The sequence below is a fragment of the Vipera berus genome (genome assembly GCF_964194415.1).
Source record: "Vipera berus genome assembly, chromosome: W".
Taxonomy (NCBI): domain Eukaryota; kingdom Metazoa; phylum Chordata; class Lepidosauria; order Squamata; family Viperidae; genus Vipera; species Vipera berus.
The window spans coordinates 52,400,155-52,418,986 of record NC_138210.1 but is presented as its reverse complement, the minus strand read 5'-3'; the positions used below and the strand labels follow the sequence as shown (position 1 = coordinate 52,418,986).

The window sequence follows — 18,832 nt, the reverse complement described above, 5'->3', positions numbered from 1 at the left end:
CATTTCCTTCGTCTTAAAACCTTTCGGGAGCCTGACACATGCCTTTGTCTTCTTCCCGCTTAAAACACAAAACAAAACCCCCGAAAAACAAAAACCGTGGCTTCTTAAAAATAAAAGATTCTTGAAGTATTTCCGCCGGATGTTGCTTGAGTGCTTCCTGTGGATGTTTTTTTTAACAGAGGGCCTGTATGGTGGCTGGGCTTTCAATGTCAATGTACAAAACAGCGGAAGAATGAGAGCAGTCTTATTTTTTTCTGTCTTAATTGTTTTTGTGAAATATACTAAACTTGAGTAATTTCACATGCTGGACTTACATACCATACTGTGGCGCTAAAAAAGATGAAGATGCTTAGCATGTTGCACGGATGTAGCTATATTTGCAGGGCATATTAAATCACACACGAACACGCACCCTCATTCCATGTGTATCGAGTGTCACGCAAACCTAGAAAATAGGTTCATTTAATAAACCCTGAATAGCCTTGTTTGAACATAGCACAGACAAGCATAGGAAGTTGTTAAAATGTAGGCAATGCATACCTGGTAGATTTTTGTGTTGGCACTGAATTTTTAGTAAAATACTTGTAGGGATGTAATTCACAGACACTATTTTTTCCAGGGCAACTGTTCTAATATAAAGAGCGCTGCTATTTTCCCTTTTTCACAAGGATCATGCTAATTAATGCTATAGAAAGATAATTGCTGGTTTTTATATTTTTGAAAGGGAACAGACATATTCCTAAAGCTTGTGCAATCTGTGCTACTTTATGGGGCATTTTCCTGCATATTTTCTTAAGGGGTTATACTTTCATCTTCCATGTTGAATTTTATCAGCATGAAAGTGTCTCCATTTCTTTATGAAAATTCAAAAGTACCTATTTCTTTTTTCTAATGCACCACTTATTTGCAGATTGTCTCTTGAACTTACTGTGCCCTCATTTTAAACATATTTTCTGCCTTTTAGGAAACTTTGAAGTGATGTATGTTCTATATACTATTATACACTTATAAATCCCATCTTTGTACAAATTTAACTGGGAAGCTAACCAGTGCGCCCGTCTTACCAAGGGAAAACCAACTGAACAAGTCCAAATGTAATCCAGGAACTCTCAGAGAATGAAGGTGTTGGAAGTAGCACCCACCCACCTTCCTAAAAAAGGAAATACTTTGGAGAATATTAAGAAGGCAGAATATCATATTTCCCCCAAAAATCTTAAAAGCAGCCCCTGCCCCCAGCAGAAACTGAGCAGGCCAACTTTTAGAAATGCAGATTTGATAACCCTATTCAGAAAGACTGGGTCACCTATTCATAAGCAAAATGCCTTTAGCCACGACCCCAGAGAAGGTTTGAGCTGATGGGATTAGAAAACAAAAGATTTCAAGGACAGGAACATGACCTTTAGGACATAATAGGATTAACCTACCACCATTAGAAGGGACATGGTGGCTCAGTGGGTTAGGACGCTGAGCTTGTCGATCAGAAGGTCGGCAGTTTGGTGGGTCGAATCCCGAGTGCCGCGTGACAGAGTGAGTGCCTGTTACTTGTCCCAGCTTCTGCCAACCTAGCAGTTCGAAAGCACGTAAAAATGCAAGTAAAAAAATAGGGACCACTACGGTGGGAAGATAACAGCGTTCCGTGCGCCTTTGGTGTCTAGTCATGCCGGCCACATGACCACGGAGATGTCCTCGGACAAGCGCTGGCTCTTCGGCTTTGAAATGGAGATGAGCACCGGCCTCTAGAGTCGGAAACAACTAGCACACATGTGTGGGGGAACCTTTACCACCATTAGAATACCAAAAGGGCACACTTAAGCTGAGGTCAAAGTATGTGGAACAGGAACAACCTCAAATACAAAGTCCAAAGAAGATATAAAAACACTCCCAATTCCATTTTGTCAGCCACCCCAGAAACATGCTGTGTCATTGAAGTTTCTGGTAACTAAATAAACAAAAACCTTCTTTCCCAAGCAGCCTCCATTTCCTTTCAACAAAGGAAACTGGACTTCTCCACTCTAATAATTCACACATTTGTTTTCCCAGGCTGTATATTTGCCCCATTTTGCAATGTGTTACACAAGGTTATGTAAAAAAATACATAGTGCAGAATGTTATACCAAAATGTTCTCTTTAATTTAAATTCTGTTTTAATAAAATGTTTAATATTTTCTTTTTAATTTCTTTTTTAACACAGAAAACCGATTGGAGAGAAAAAAATTACAGGCACAGTGGGAAGAGTTTGCTAATTACACTGAATAAAAAGGAAGCACCCTCAAGGAACACAATATATAATTCAAGTCCTTGCATTCAAACACACTTCCTCACGAACATACTGAGAGGGCGAGGGGGGCGGGCGGGGGGGAAAGCAAAATTGCCAGCAGAAAATTTCAGTTGAGGGCTTGGAGTGGGACAATAGCTAGGGAAAAGTTTTAGGCAATACCTTCCAAATCTATGAGGCAAAAGATGTAGTAGGGGCTCAGGATGTGAGACCATCTTTGGGAGACAATAGGAAAGCAGAGGCAGCTCAATTCTGCAATTCTTCCAATCATAGCAAGATTGTAATGAAAACGGAATGGTAACCACAACAGCAGCAAAAAAGAATTGAGAACAGTACCAGTGGCATCTGCTAACAGCTCAGAAAACACGGAAAAGGTTCTCAAGCAAGGAGAGGAAAAACTACAGAAGTGCATCATGCAACTTTATTTTCCCTCTTCCAGTTTAGAAAAGAATAAGTTCTGTTGGTTAAGAGTGATTTGGCTCTCACCGAGGCAACCCCTCTCCCTCAGGCTACTGTTATTTAACCTACTGTTAGATGGTGGCCCTTAAGGTAAGACCAAATCACCCTAACCAACAAAGTTGGGAACATAACTGCGGCTGACAGGGACATTTTTGCAAACTTTTACCATCTTCTTGTTATATCATTTGTTTTGACATACCCCAAATGACAGGAGTTTTATTTTTTTAAAAATGTGTGTATAGCATAATGTATGCTGTATAGCAAGGCTATAATTACCATCAATCAATAAACTAACATTGTTAGCAGTTTCAAGTTACCTGTGCAACAATTACAATCAATCTATCCATGATGTCATTTATTGTGGGATGGGACATATTAGGTCTGCCAACTTCTCCTTCGCCATTATGTCTCCTCTGGCCAAAGTCTCAAATGGAAGGAAGGAAAATGAAAGCAATCTGGTAGCTGTGGGGAAGGCTTTAAAGAGGGAAGCATAGATAGGCAGATCTATAGTCAAGTAATAATCCTAGGAAACCACTCCTAGGCCTCTTGTGTAATGATGAGCTGGCCCTTCCTGTGAAACAGCGGCTTCATTCAGTATTTAAACCTAGGAGAAGGTGGAAGGTTATTGTGCATCATGGTAGAAAACTCAACACAAACAGAGTTTGCTGAATAATGGATGGGGGTTGGGGGGGGATGCAGGAGGTACAAAGAAAGAGAGGTCAAAGGGCTGGCAAAGTAGTTTCCAGCAGTAGCTCCAGGAGAGCATTCATCGCGTGTAACATTCATCGATCGGCAGAAGTTGCTTGGGTGGCGTGGCAGGAGAAGGGACAGAGTTGCCAGCAGCGGAGCCAGGAGAGTCCGTTTTCCTCTTAAAGCGGTAAGTGATGGGCAGTAGAAGCTTGCTTTTCTTGAGGGCCTGCACTTTCTTGAGCGTCTCATCATCTAGCGCCATGAAACATCGCCGGGAATATTCAAGCAGACGCTCCTTAGATGGGTCAAACTCACCCACTTCAGCCAATTTTTCGGGAGCAACGATAAGGAGCTCTGCTATGGGGGTGGTCAAGGCCACAGTGTTACGGTCCACCCGATGATGTTCAAAGGCCCGACTCATGCTTTGCAGCTTCTGAAAAGTGTACAGGATCTTCTTATACCGGCAGAGAACTCCATCCACATCCTTCACTGAATGGTGAATTTGGGTTCAGGTAGACAATACCATGGAGGATAGAGACAAACAGCAGTGTAATTGAACAGCAAAATGCAAAAAGAGAAGAACAGCACCTCATCAACACCAGACGCCATGAAAGCCAAGATGAAAGGAATGAAAAATTGCCATTTAAGGCAAGAAAGCAACAAGTTGGGATGGAGACGCAGATAAGGACATGATGTGGGAGGGTTATAATATGCCGTATAGGACAGGAAAGGCAAAAGGCAAAAAATAAATCAGGGATCAGGTTAAAAAAAACATACATTTATAGTTGAGAACATCGATAGACATGAAAGGATGAATACAGGGACAGAGAAGATAGGTTGCAAAAAGAAGGAAAGAAAAGTCAAGGAGGAGGCATATGCCATAATTGTCAAGATCAGAAATAGGAAATAAGATGGTGAGTAGTTTAAGGATGGATCAAAAAAAAAAGAGGGAAGGGAAGGGCAAGGTGAGGAGGGGAGGGAGAGGAAAGGAGAACGGATCATTTCTTTTTACCAAGACTTGAGGCTTTAAGGTGAGATTGGGATAAGCTAAATCAAAATTCCCTGTTTACGTACATCTTAACAAGATATCCCTTACAAACATTTTAATGAAAGCTCTAACCATATCTTACACTGCCCATATGGGTTGAGACTGTGAAGAATGTAAAATGTCTCAGATGCCCGGTTGCCTATCCTTGCAATACTGTAGAGATCTTGATTTTCAAACTCTAGATTCTCCTTCCTACTTCTCCCTTTCTTTCCTCAAAATAAAAAAAAAGACTTACACTACAATATCATAACTTCTATGTTATAATATTGTAAGGGTTCTGTTGGATCAAATCAAAATGGTCTATTTCAGGATTTTGTTCCCATGGTAGCTAATGAGATGCTTCCCAAAAGCCAAAAATAGGAGAATGCTAAGCCTCACACCTAAACACCCACACCGGTATTACCTAGCAACCGATGGTCAAGCGCTCGATTGCATTTCTCCTGTATGTGTTCTCTTTTCCGGTGTCTCAATGCCTTTGTACTAGAAAAGCATCTTCCAATGTAGGTATTAGCATTCAGAGACGATATTCAAGAGCAGTAAAAGATAAGGGGGCTGTAAGGGGACATTCAAGAACAATTCTATTTCATGTCAATGTGACAAATGTGTTCTTTTGTGGTTTCCAGTCTTTCTTTGCGATCATAAATAGGGATGAATTCAAGGTATAAATTTAAAAAAAATGATTAAAACTGTGCCAATTGTTGCGGGGAAAAGAAGAGGAAGGGATATTAGGCATGCTGAGTCATTTCCAGAATAATAAAAGTGGGATATAAATAAATAAGTTTGCAACATATCTAATATACTCGTAATTATTGCCTTTGTTAAACATAAAGGGAGAAGATGGGAATGAATATATGGTCATCTTTTATTTGTCTGCTGTTGGATGTTTGCAATAAAACAGTTTCTAATTCCATTTTTTTATTGTCTTTTCACTTAACTACATGGAGGTTTTAATTTTATATTTATTGTGAAATAAGACACTAGTTTACCCAAGTGAAGAGTTTTATCAGGGATTCATGCTCTGGGCTAAATATTTTTAAAGGTGGAGAAAGATAAAAAGTTTCACTGGAATGGGACACTGCTGCGGGGAAAAAAGAGTTTGGGAACCCCTGTTTTACTGAAAAATGCCAAGTTTTAAGACTTTGGAAAAGAACATCAAATCTAAAATTTTAGAGAAATATCTACAGCTGTTCATCCATAGACCACAACAACAGTTTCTTGTCTACTAGATCTATGGCTAAATGAAATCATGTTTGTTCTTAAATCTAGTAAGAAAAAAATGCTGGAAGAAACTTAAAACACTTAAATTTAAAGAACTTCACTTTACTGTATCAAAGAGATGGCAGTAGAAATACTGACAAATTAGTTCCATTTAGTGTTTTAGAATTTAGAATTTTTAATTCAAACTGATTGCAAATACGGTTGCAGTACATTTAAATCTAATTTCAAATTTGTTTATTTTTCTTCTTTCCTCTTGCGGTCCCTTTTGTGCTAGATTATTTTAGATGATGATGGCAATAACTATTTTATCTTCTGCTGGCCTTATATAAACATCTGGATGCTCTGTTGACCATTTATTTCTTACTTAAATAAATAAAGACAATAATGAATGAAGACTATTAAGAAAGTAACTGTCTATTAGGAAAAAGACCCACTTTCGATGGAACTGAAAATGAAACTAATATTACCGTATTTTCCGGCGTATAAGATGACTGGGCGTATAAGATGACCCCCTACATTTCCTGTTAAATTATAGGGTTTGGGCTATACTCGCCGTATAAGACTACCCCTCTTCCAACGCACACCAAATAAAAATTAAAAAACATCAGATTTGATTTTAATATGGTAATTTTAATTCAAATGCTTATGACATGCAGGTACTTAGTAGGAAAACTGTCACTTATAAACATAAGGCTGTTTGTCATCAAACGTAAACATAAAACAGTGCAAATGGATTAAACTTTTCCTAATTCACTCTAAAGCTTTCCCTGCGCAGACCAAATGGGAGATCCGCTCCAGGTTTTCCAGCCAGCCCGCCCAGTTCCTGAGTCAAATGTGTCCTTAGAGTTAAGTAGCTGCTCTGGCTGCTGCATTCCCCACCTGCCTTTCAAGTTGGGATAGACTGCAGCTGCTCTTCAACTTTAGAAGGAAAGACACCCAGACCCCAGCCTGTAAAAAATCACAGACTGCAGCTTCTTCTCCAATTGGTCCCGCTTTCCCTGCGCAGACCAAATGGGAGATCCGCTCCAGGTTTTCCAGCCAGCCCGCCCAGTTCCTGAGTCAAATGTGTCCTTAGAGTTAAGTAGCTGCTCTGGCTGCTGCATTCCCCACCTGCCTTTCAAGTTGGGATAGACTGCAGCTGCTCTTCAACTTTAGAAGGAAAGACACCCAGACCCCAGCCTGTAAAAAATCACAGACTGCAGCTTCTTCTCCAATTGGTCCCGCTTTCCCTGCGCAGACCAAATGGGAGATCCGCTCCAGGTTTTCCAGCCAGCCCTGTCCCTAAAGTTTCAGCACCCAGCGTATAAGACGACCCCTGACTTTTGAGAAGATTTTCATGGGTTAAAAAGTCGTCTTATACGCCAGAAAATACAGTAAATATCCTCTTTTTAAAAACAGATTGGAGAGGGAGAATCCTAAGAGGTTATCAGTGGAGAAAATAATCTGTTTTGATGGTAAGATATGCTAAAAAAAACCATATAAAAAAATCCACCCCAAGAGGACAAATGAAATGGTTGTCTTGCCCTTCTACTTCCAAGTCATTTTTTGAGATCTAATTGGAAATGCTACATAGCTATGCAAATTATTATTTTATTATACAGGTAATCCTTGAGTTACAACCACAATTGGGATTGTTAAGTGTGCCCCACCTGATTTTATGACCTTTGTCGCCAGGGTCACTAAGTGAATCAGTCTGGTTGTTAACTAAATCACACAGTTGTTAAGCGAATCCAACTTCCCCCATTGATTTTGCTTGTCAGAAGCTGGCTGGGAAGGTTGCAAACGGCAGTCACCTGACACACACCCCCCAGGTCACTGCCACTGGTGCAAATACATGCCAGTTGCCGGGCCTGAATTTTGATCATGTGACAATGCGGATGCTACATGCTATGACGGGTTGTTAAGTATGAGCACCAGTCATAAGTCGTCCCTTCAAACGGTCTCTAAATGAATGGTTGTAAATCAAAGGCTATCTGGCTGGGGGATTCTGGATCTTAAAGGTGGTAAGGTTGAGAGATGCTGCTGTAAACCTTGAGCCATGGCTCTCCAAACCTTTGAAGCCTTAATACTTACCTCTCTGCCTCTCCCGGACTTTAGGCTTGGCAAAGCGTCGCCGGTTCAACCCTGCTTTGGGTTTCTTGTGTTCCACGGAACCACCTTCTTCAGGGCTGGTGGTCATCCAGGAGCCCAGGCTGTCATCGTCTGTCACCTCCCCATTTCGGCTCTCCAATACTTCAGATCTCCGGGGCAGTTGTTTGTTACAACAGTGATCATCTAAGTTGGAAGAGAGAAAGGCTAAGTGAATCGCATTTGGCGAGGGAGATGGGAAGCTCAAGAGCACCCACCTGGGTTACCAATTTCCTCCAAATCACGGCCATTACTGCATACTTTTATTTTAATAAGGATAATCAGCCTATGGTCCTTCATGGGCGGCTAAATTCGACATCTATCAACCTCAATCAGAATGGCTCCTGATTAGACTACAATGCACATTATCCCCATTATGTTTCTCAACTTTGGGGGCTTGAAGATAAGTGGACTTCAACGGCTAGAATTCCCCAGCTTGTCTCAAAATGCTGAATGGGCCCTCAAGCCAAAAGTGTCTACTACCATGATCAATCCCTATCCTAAATAGTTCCCTCCTTTCTCTTAAGAGCCGAGTGTCTTGGCACCCATTCTCCTCCCTGCCCACCTTTATTTCTCCTTTCCAATAAAGTGCTTTCCACTAATCCAGCAAAACCACTCCCTTAGGCTCCAGAATGTTTACCAGCATCCAAGCGGGCTGAAGAGATGAATTTGTCTAGCTGGCAGCGCAAGAAATCTCGTTCTTCTTCCAGGTCCTCAATTCGCTTCTGCAGCCAAGAGTTCCTTTCCAATGCCATCTGTAACTGGGTCTTCATATTGGTCACCAGGGTCAGTGATGGAGCTGGCATCTCTGGAACCTCTAAGACACAACAAGAGGCACAACACGGGGCTCCATTCATGCACTGTGCTGAACTGGGTTTGTGCAAAGCTCTAGTTTAGGTTGAAACAGTTTGGCAGTTCCTAGTTCAGCATATTGTGGGGATATCCAATCTTTCTCTTAGAATGCACTATGAATCAGGTCACCAGCTTTAGCCATGATGTGGCTGATTTGTCTGAGTATAGTATGGGTGTGCTTAAAGTTTGTGAACCAGGTTGAATGTTCAATATTTCTGTGATCTAAAATGTGATCTGTTCTCCACACTAGTCCTAAAACTAGATAAAGGGACCCCAATTATACAAATGACTCAAAAACATGATACTTGTTCATCTATTTATTGAGGAAAACGATTCAAAGCTACCTGTCTACGTTAGACCGAAATACAGAATTAACACAGGCATTCTGCAGAGGTCCCCTGACCATTCCTGTTAAGAAACGTCTTTGCAAAATGTCAGGCAAAGGCAGTGTTTGCCTGATACAATAAATCACAAAATAGCCAACCACATCACAGCTTAGTCTGTTGTGCAAATTTCTGCCTAGAAAACATGTGCTCTGCTAGGAAGCTACAGTCTCTCAGAGTTGTAAGGATTGTATATAGAACATCTCCCACGTTTATAGAAAAATCTATTAGGACTATTACTAGTCCTTGGTTAACAACCAACTTATCTAGTCTTTGATTAACAACCGTCACTAAGCAATGTGGTCATTAAGCAAAGCATAACATGACCATGACAGATTTACAATTTCACTTCTGCTGTGGACATTAAACAAGACACTGGAGGTTGTTAAGTAAGATATCATGTGACCACCACTTCTGATTTTACAACTGGTTTTTCCATTGACTCTGCTTGTTGGAAGCTGGCTATGAAATATGCAAATGGCAATCACATGACCGCAGGAGGCTGAAAGGGTCATAAATGCCTGGCAGCTGCAAAGTGCCTGAATCTCAACCACGCGACTTGAAACATTGCAACAGTCATAAATGCGAGGACCAGTCCCAAAATTATTTTTCCAGCACTGTCATAACTTTGGACGGCCACTAAATAGAGCAGTTGTTAAATGAGGACTATCTGTACTTGGGTTCAGTCTCAGAAAAGGACACCACTTTTTACTGCGTTCTAAATAAGTGCCATCTTTGTGTGCTCTCACCTGTCTCACAGCACTTTCTGGAGACAGAATCCTCAGTGCTACACAGCTGTGGTCCCCAAATACCCCAGAGGTCCCTTTTCTACTGCAGTTTCCGTGATGGTGACTTTTTGGGGTGATTTTTCTTAGCACTTTTCCAGAGTTACCATAATCAGGGAAGAAACAGAAAAGCCCATCCCAATTCCCAGTGACTGAAATGGATTGCCTTGGGGTCCTCTGCCTATACATGGTCCAGGACACAGTTAAAGGATGTTTAGTTGCTGACACGGGGAAGGTGACAATTGTTTCTCACCATCAAAATTTTCCAGGATGCTCAGACCATAGTATAACTGTTGACGGGTTTGCGTCTGGGACTCCATTTGGCATGGCTCATCCAAAGGTAAGGCTAGTTTGTAAGTTTCATTATTCTCTTTCACTGTAAACATAAATATGGGGAGGGCAGGGGGAGGAGAAGAAATGTAATAAACTTGGAATACACAAAGTTCAACATCATACTAAACCACGATTTGTTCAATTTCAGTTTACTCCAATGGTTCTCAACCTTTTCTTCACAACAGACCCTCTTTAAATACCTTTTGTGGCCACGGACCACCAAGACGTAACTCAACCTCATGTGATAACATTACACCTCCCCAGAGGTCCGCAGATCACAGACTGAGAACCAGTGATCTACTCAATAAATCACATGGGACTTGGTTTATATATGTTAGGGAATAGTACACAAATCTCAGTAACAGGTTCACATCACCCCCAAGCCAAGCAAACAATATTATGGCTTATCAAAGTAGATGAACTAAAAGACGTAGAGCACAATTTTGTTTGAACACATCAATAGTTCATGAAGTCCTAAGCTGAGGCAAACAAAAATATTCTTGGTTAAAGACTTTCACTAACAGTTAAATAAAAGAGACAATTCCATTGGCAAGAAAATAAACACAACTATGTAATAACAATTCATGTTTATCGGAAATATAGAGTACAATATGAGGAAACTGCATGGAAGTGGTAGTACTTTATCACTTCCTCTGTATCACATTTTTAGCTCTACAGTATGACAGTGATCTGACATTTTGGCACAAAAGTAAAGAATTGTCATTATACAGGTGCTATTTCTAAAATCTTTAAATTTAGAGGTTCCCCCGATCAGAAATCGATTCCCCTATGGATACTCATTTCTTAACAAAAACTTTGGGCTGGGTTCCTTCATTACGCTAATCATAAAGGCTCATTTCCAAGCCAGAGGGGCTGATTCCTACATGTAGCTTGTAAATGATATGTTTGTGAGTTGAGGATGGGAACCCAGCCATCTGTAATTTACCCTAATGATTATTAAATAAATCATGGCTCATCGTGATGAAGGAGTGCAGTCAATATTCTTACCAGGCGCTCCACGGGTATCTCTAATGAACATACTCAGAAGCCAGAAATGGGCTTATCTGGATTTGATTTAGTGCAGCATATGAACCCACTCAATAGGTTGGATTCAGATTTTCATCTTGATTTCAGTAAAATGCAAAGCTAGCTAACATGCGTCTTCCTGAAGCATTACTCCGTGATTACCAGGACTTTGCCTCAAGCCTGGGACAATCGACCTCATTGCCAGCCCATATACACACCTTGCTTTGTTCCAGCTCCACGGAGACCCCTACCTACATCTGCTCGCTCGTGGTGGTTGCTTTCATTCATCGTCCTGCCTCCCCGAATGAGATGAATATTTCCAACCTAGAGGACAGGATGGAAGTTATAACTAAGGCTATGGATCACACATGCCTCCTTTCTCCATTCTCAGAAACCTCTGGTCTAGATTTTCCTCCCAAGTCAACTCCAGGTTAAGGAGTCTGAAGGTCTCCCTTCAACAAAATTCCTCAGCCACTAAGGAGCCTCTTTCAGGAAATCCTAAATGGCTACTTTTCACAATTGTTGGTCTAACATTTTTTTTAAGATCAGATAGGGGAGGGGAAAATCCATACGGTAGAACAGGGCTTTTCAACCTTTTCACCCATTGTACCACTTTTAGGCTATGGCAACATCCGAGTACCACCAGTCGCCTAGCAAGGTGTCAAAAACTTGACCAAAAAAAAAAAAGGAAAAAAGTGATGAAGTACAGATAGTCCTTGACTTACAACAGTTGCTTAGTTCACTTCAGATGCCAAGCATCTGAATGTAAATCACAAGACCCTGGAGATGCTGCCACATTCCAGCTGATCGATGCTTCTTCTGGGCTCAGAAGCGCCAGGATCAGCGCCGAGCTCCAGCTGGAGCCTGGCGCTGATCCTGGTGCTTCCGCTGAGCCCTGACGGCCCCGAAGAAGCGCTGATCCTGGCGCTTCCGCTGAGCCCTGACAGCCCTGCAGCTCCAGCCATCTCTCGCTCAGGCTTGTGCGGTGCTGCCACCGGTTCAGCTCATTTCCCCTCCCCCGCTACCACTTTTCTAGGATGGTCGCGTACCACCTGCCAGGTGCCAATGTACCACAGGTGGTACCCGTACCACTGGTTGAAAAGCCCTGCGGTAGAAACAGAAATAGCAGCGGTAGAACTTTCATAGAAATAGCACAGAAATAGCAGCAACAGTAGAACTGAAACCAAGAGGCCTACGCTTCCTCCTGAACAGAGAAACTATTGAAATTCCCTAACGGGATGCACGTTCCCCAATTCCTGCAACTGGTGGGGTTACTAAAATTCGGATTGGAAAATCTGAGCTTTTCCATTTGTCCTTACAGTCCCCATCAATCCTAACCAATTCGCATGCTGCTAAAGCCAACATCCTCTGCAGGGATTGAGTTGTCTGGGTGACCTGGAGACAGTTTGTTCTAGTCCGGCCTTAGCCATGAAAGCCAGCTGAGGAGTGACTTTGGGCCAGTCACTCTCCCTCAGCCGAAACCACCTCACAGGGTTGTTGTTATGGGAAAAATAAGAGCAAAAAAAAGGTGTGCTGGATATGTTTGCCACTTTGAATTATTTATAACTATAATAAAAGTGGGATACAAATAAATAAATAAAAATAAAAATTTGGTAAATAACACATAAACCAGGCCTCTCCCCTCCCCCCCCAAGCAACCCTCTACAATATTTCTGCTTTGTTTTTTTATACCATTCCTTCATTGATCTCAAAGCAGCAAGCATGGTTCACACATACACAATTTCCATTTTAATTTTTCCACCACTGTGTGGGATAGTTTAGAGCAGACAGTGGCTGCCTTTGCACATCATGTTCTCATGGTGTGGCTTCATTCCGCTTTGAAGATGAAAGAGGAATCCAACTGCAAACTGGCTCAAATTATTCAACTTGGGAGTTTTATGCTGAGTGGATATCTCTTTTGGAACTTTCTCATTGTCCATGCACAGCTACTTATTGGCTCACTACACGAATAGAGTATAACAAAATCTCTGCCTGGGCCAGGGTAATAGCTGGGGACCCAGTATTCTTCACACAGCTCCTTGCTTCCTGGGAACAACTTCAAACACCTGACTGAAGGCAAAAGAGAAATTTAGAAAGCTTGGCGAACAATTCCAGAAACTAGTACAGTCTATGACAGGTGGACGACAGCATCTTCCAAAATAACTATACAGGAGATTTATTTTTTTTAGTAGAGGAATTTACTCGCACCCAAAAGTAGTATTTAAAAGATGGTGGTATCTGAATCAGTCCACTATTCTATGAATTATGACACTTTTTCTACAATGGCTTGTTCACATGTGGAATTTGTTTCCCGATTTTAAAGCCTTAAGTGAGGAAATCATATGAATATTTTGAAAACAAAACACAATCAAAGATCAGTTCAATGCCCTGTGAGGAGGGTTGGGCTGAGGCCCAGTGACTGGCCCAAAGTCATCCAGCTGGCTTTCATGGCTAAGGTGGGACTTGAACTCATGGTCTCTTCTGGCCCAGGAACAAAAAAGTCTGCAGAAAAGCAACCAAGCTCAGAGAACTCCAAAACCCCAAAAGAAATATCCATGTTATTTCTTTGGTAACAATGTAGAAATAGATTACTGACCAGGTTTTTTTTAAAAAAAAGAAATGCCTAGAGAAGTTGGCGTAAAGTTTTACAGAACAAGGTAATGCCATACAACTACCTACCCATTTTGCTATGTTTATATAGTCCTCTTAGTCTCAATCATAGAGGACAATTTTGCATCGCTCACAGTAAACCTGTATATGTTGCTTAACGTTCTTCAAGACCAAAGTCCCTGGAGATTAAATTTCACAAAGAGAAAAACTATTTTCTTTGCTTTTTTTGTTTTGTTTTTTTTAAAAAAAACCAATCCTGTGCCTTACTTATCAGGGTTGAGCATCAATTCTTATTTAGCCCTTTAATCCAAACCAATCAATAACTGATCAACCGTCTTTCTTCTCACCAAATAACTTGTCACTCATCAGTATCTTACAACCACACCCATCCTCTTCTTTGCCAAAAATAAATGGAGAGGGGGTTGGGAATTGTGTCTATTGCAGAGATCTCACATATCTGGAACTGGCTCCCGGCCAAGGTCTTTCATGCAGAGAAACTCAAGGAGGGTGAAGCTGAATTTATTTTTAATTATTGCAATGCAGAGGCACCTTTTCTGATTCCATTCCAGGAACCAGAATCATCTCTAGGAAGCCGGTCCATCTGCCCACACCTAACAGCACTTACCACCCCAATACAGTATGTATTTATGAATTACAGTTATTTATATCCGATCTTTCTAGATACAAATTCTTCTCAGGTGACAGAAAATTAAAACACATTTTAGAATCTCCTCTCGAAGGACCAGTATCGACATTCAACAAGGCATCTCAATTATTCCAACAAAACAGCTGATGCCAGATGGACCCAAAGAGGTCAGAATAATCGAAACAGGCACAGGTAATCCCTGACTTAATTTGGCCCAAAATTTCTGTTGTTGAGCAAGGCAGTTAAGTGAGTTGTGGCTTATTTCGCAATGTTTTTTTTGCCACAGTTGTTAAGCAAATCACTGCCATTGTTAGGTGAATCACACAATTGTTAAGCAAAACTGGCTTCTCCCATTGACTTTGCTTGCCAGAAGCCAACTGTGAAGGTCAAAATGATGATTACATGATCCCAGGACGGTGTAATTGTTGTAAATACAGGCCAGTTGCCAAGCCTCTGAATTTTGCTCATGTTACCGTATTTTCCGGCGTATAAGACGACCCGGCGTATAAGACGACCCCCCAACTTTTGAGAAGATTTTCATGGGTTAAAAAGTCGTCTTATACGCCGGAAAATACGGTACCTCAGGAATGCTGTGATGGTTCTAAGTGTGCGAAGCAGTCATAAGGCCCCCTTTGTCCTGTGCCATTGTAACTTTGAGCAGTAACTAAAAGAATAGTTATAAAGTCAAGGGCCACCTATAGTTCTATTTGAGTTCTTCTCAGAGAGTTGTGTTGGTGACAGATGCCTTGTGATGGAATGCAAGAATCCAACCCTTAACGTCTCTTTCGCCCCCTTCTTTCCCTCTTTGCACAGAAAAATCAAACTTTATCATTACTTATTTCCCCACCACTGACAGGGTACCCATACTGTCCTAAACTATGCCATTATTGTTGGGCTCTTGAACAAACCACAATCACCAGACTTATTGAGTATCTTGCAATAAATCAAACCCAGACAGATCATATCACAGTTCAGCACAAGGTGAAACAACCCGGTAATGGATCCTATCAACAAACTTAAGTATTACTCAGTATATAGCAGGATCAGGAGGTAAAATCCTAAATAACTATTAACCCAAGATCCTAATATTCTGGCAGTTCTATGATGTTTTTCTTTGCATGGTGGTTCTGCCATGTCCTAATCCAACCATCAGATTCTGTAATTGATAGCAGGCTTACAATTATACAAGTAGTCCTCATTTAGCAACCACATTAGGACTGGCAACTTGGTTGTTAAGTGAGGTGCTTACTAAGTGAAATTGCGACTGTTCTTATTGTAATATATTGGGCTTTGTTTTACTGAGTGTATCACGTGGGTTTGATTGCTGGAAGGTTGCTTAAGCAAGGAAGCTGGCTAGCGGCTCCCAGCTCCTCAGACAACCCATCTCCAGCGCCGCCATTGGCTGCCTCTAGGGCGGCAAAAGACTGCTTTAAACCTATTGGCCGCCACCTAGAGGCCAGGGTATAAATAGCTGCACTCGCAAATAAAGAATGTTCCTGACTGAACTCACTCACCTCGTCTCTTCTCTCAAGCAACAAACCAAGTACACAACACTTGTGATCTTACTTCAGCTTTCCTTTCCTTTGTTTCACAGAAGGGTTGGTCATTAAGTTAATTTTTCATCACCACTGTAACAGTGAACAGTAGCTAAATGAATCAGTCACTAAACAAGGAGCACTTATACTTTCATTCTTATATCTTCTTCCTGTCCTTCTCTCACCTCACCTAATCTAAAACTGGTTTGGATTTATTTTAGTCAGTCTCCGCATTATATTTCAGCCTTCCCCAGTCTGATGCCTTTAAGATGTGCTGGATATGTGCCTATTATGTCTAATCAGGGAGTTGTCCTTGAGATCCAGAGGGCACCAGGTTGGGGAAGGCTGCTGCATCCAGATTTCCCATTATTTAAATCATCTGTAAATTAAATGTGACCCATTCCCACACTCCCTTTAATAACTTGCAACATATTTGGTTAGCTATAGTTGGTAGTTAATAACGGGCTATTTTATTGGGGAGGGTTGTAAAATGGAGTTATACATGTATAAGACTGATCTGAACATAAAGAAAAGTATATTACTATATGCAAACCTTTATAGCACCATAACATCTCAAAAATGTATTTCTGCATGAACCTGCTATTCCCAATCTATTGGCAATCAGCCATTTGCTTGGGATGCATTTCCTCTGATTACAATACTCAAAGCAGCAAAAAGGAACCCAGGTCCTACTAGGAACCCAGGTCCTAGTTAGCAGAAGTGGGTCTTTCTTTAAAACTGGATTCTTGATTTGTTATCAACTTTCCACAAGTGAATGGCTATATTCACACTTTATGCTTGGTCCCAGCTTGATAAGTTTTCACTTAGTAATATGCAATTATTTGCTATGCACTGTGTTGGCAATGTCTTCACAGTTTAAATCACTGTTCACCAATGGATACAGATTTAGTGGCCATTTCAAATAGTCCTTGATTACAACCATTCATTTAGTGACCATTTGAAGTTACAACAGCACAAAAAAATGACATGTAACCAATCCTCACACTTACAACTGTCATAGCGCTCCCACAGTCAAATGATCACAGTTCAGGCACTTGGCAACCAGTATGCATTTGTGATGATTTGCCATGTCCAGGGGTGATTGATCACTACTTGCAATCTTTCCAGCTGGCTTCTGACAAGCAAAGCCAATGAGGGCAGCCGAATTTGCTCACCAACCGCATGATTCATTTAACAACAGGAGCGATCTGCTTAACTGTGGCAAAAAAATAAGGTCGTAGAATTGGGTGTGAGTCACTTAACAACCACCTAGCTTAGCCATGGAAATTATGGTCCCAAACGTGGTCTTGAGTTAGCTTAGTAACTTTCCAATTAATCAAAATACATCACTCGTTTTTCTTGTGATATCCTTGTGATATCCCTTTATATACATGAAAATAGGGAGGGGAAAACCTCTGAATAAACCAAATTAGGGGCTTTTATCTTAACTGACACCCCCCCCCTTTCCCAAGCTACCTCTTCCCCACTGCACATACGTGATTAGAGGACGTCATTCTAAAAGTCCAAAGTCAGCAATGTCAGGAGGGGAGGCAGTTTTACAGGTGCTAAGTGAAACAGACCGGAGTCAGAAAGTTATTTTTCAGCAGCATCTGAGACCTACCAAGGGGACTTGAAGCACACCGGTGAGGAGTCTCTAAGGTGCACCCCAATGCTTAGGGGCAGGACTTCGTTAATTCCTGCCCCACGCTTCAACCCACCCTTCCCTACAGCCCCCTCCTCCCACACTCTGCATCCTCCCTCCCCCCCCCCCTCCCCAGATGCCAGCAAACTGCCGGTACGCCACAACGATGCCACACAAATACCCTGGGCGGGCGAATCCATAGCAACCCTCCTCTTCCCCGTCTCCATTAAATCAGGCCTTTGGCAAAGAAAATCCAGAGTCCATTACCACTACTCCAAAATGGCTTCGGCTGTTGTCCTGCTATGAAGAAACCCTCCCTTCTTCTTTTTTTTCCAACCCTCCCCTCCCCTCCCCTCCCCCAAATTTCCAAATCTTGCGGCTGACGCGCAGATCAGGACTTTGGAGACGCCAAAAGGACCTCCGCGCGCCTCCGCCGGTGCGCTTTAGGGCGCTCGGAGCGCGACAAGTTGGGATGTTTTGGCTAGCTAACTGATCTCGAGGGAAGCCCGAGCGGCTTCTTCCGAGGCGGAGAGGAGGCGGAAAGCGTCGAGGGAAACCGACCTGGCCACCGGGGTCGACCTGCAGCCTCGCTCCTGCCGGGACCCCCGCCCCCCCCCGCCTTAACTTTTTACCTTCCTCGCCCGGGTGGCCCCAACCACAGCGGAGCGTCCCAAGTCGGAGCTTTGGGAAGGCGAGCGGCGCCGGGGAGCTCCTGTAAAGTGCGGCGTGAAGAGGCGGGGCTGAGGAGGAGCAAAACGGCCTTAAGCTGGGAAAGAGGGCTGGAGGGTGGGGGGGGGGAACCTAAGCGAGAAAGCCAGGCATCCCTACGGCGGTGGCCACATCCCAGCGCCCGCTTCATGCACCTTCCGACCAGTGATTCCTGGCAGACGTGGGAATGAGCCATTAAGAACGTAGATCGTCACACCTCAGCAGTGTATTTTCCACAAAAGCTGCTTAAACATCCAGCTTGCTGCAGCTGCCAAAAAAGCCAACACACTGCTAGGCTGCATTAACAGAGGGATAGAATCAAGATCAAGTGAAGTACTAATACCACTTTACAATGCTTTGGTAAGGCCACACCTGGAATACTGCATCCAGTTTTGGTCACCACGATGTAAAAAAGATGTCGAGACTCTAGAAAGGGTACAGAGAAGAGCAACCAAGATGATTAGGGGGCTGGAGGCTAAAACATATAGGGAACGG

The 18,832-nt window shown here is 42.3% G+C and overlaps 1 protein-coding gene across 1 annotated transcript; it reads right to left on the bottom strand.

The window, feature by feature from the left end:
* Window positions 1–2,167: 2,167 nt before the first annotated feature.
* LOC308675957 (coiled-coil domain-containing protein 106-like) lies at window positions 2,168–18,288 on the bottom strand. Its single transcript, XM_081341638.1, has 7 exons — window positions 18,262–18,288; window positions 16,998–17,203; window positions 11,415–11,520; window positions 10,091–10,213; window positions 8,458–8,634; window positions 7,764–7,964; window positions 2,168–3,913 (listed from the first exon to the last, which is right to left on the bottom strand). Exons 2-7 carry the CDS (start codon window positions 17,004–17,006, stop codon window positions 3,501–3,503), a joined length of 1,029 nt encoding a protein of 342 aa, XP_081197764.1. The 5' UTR covers window positions 17,007–17,203; window positions 18,262–18,288; the 3' UTR covers window positions 2,168–3,500.
* Window positions 18,289–18,832: the final 544 nt, after the last annotated feature.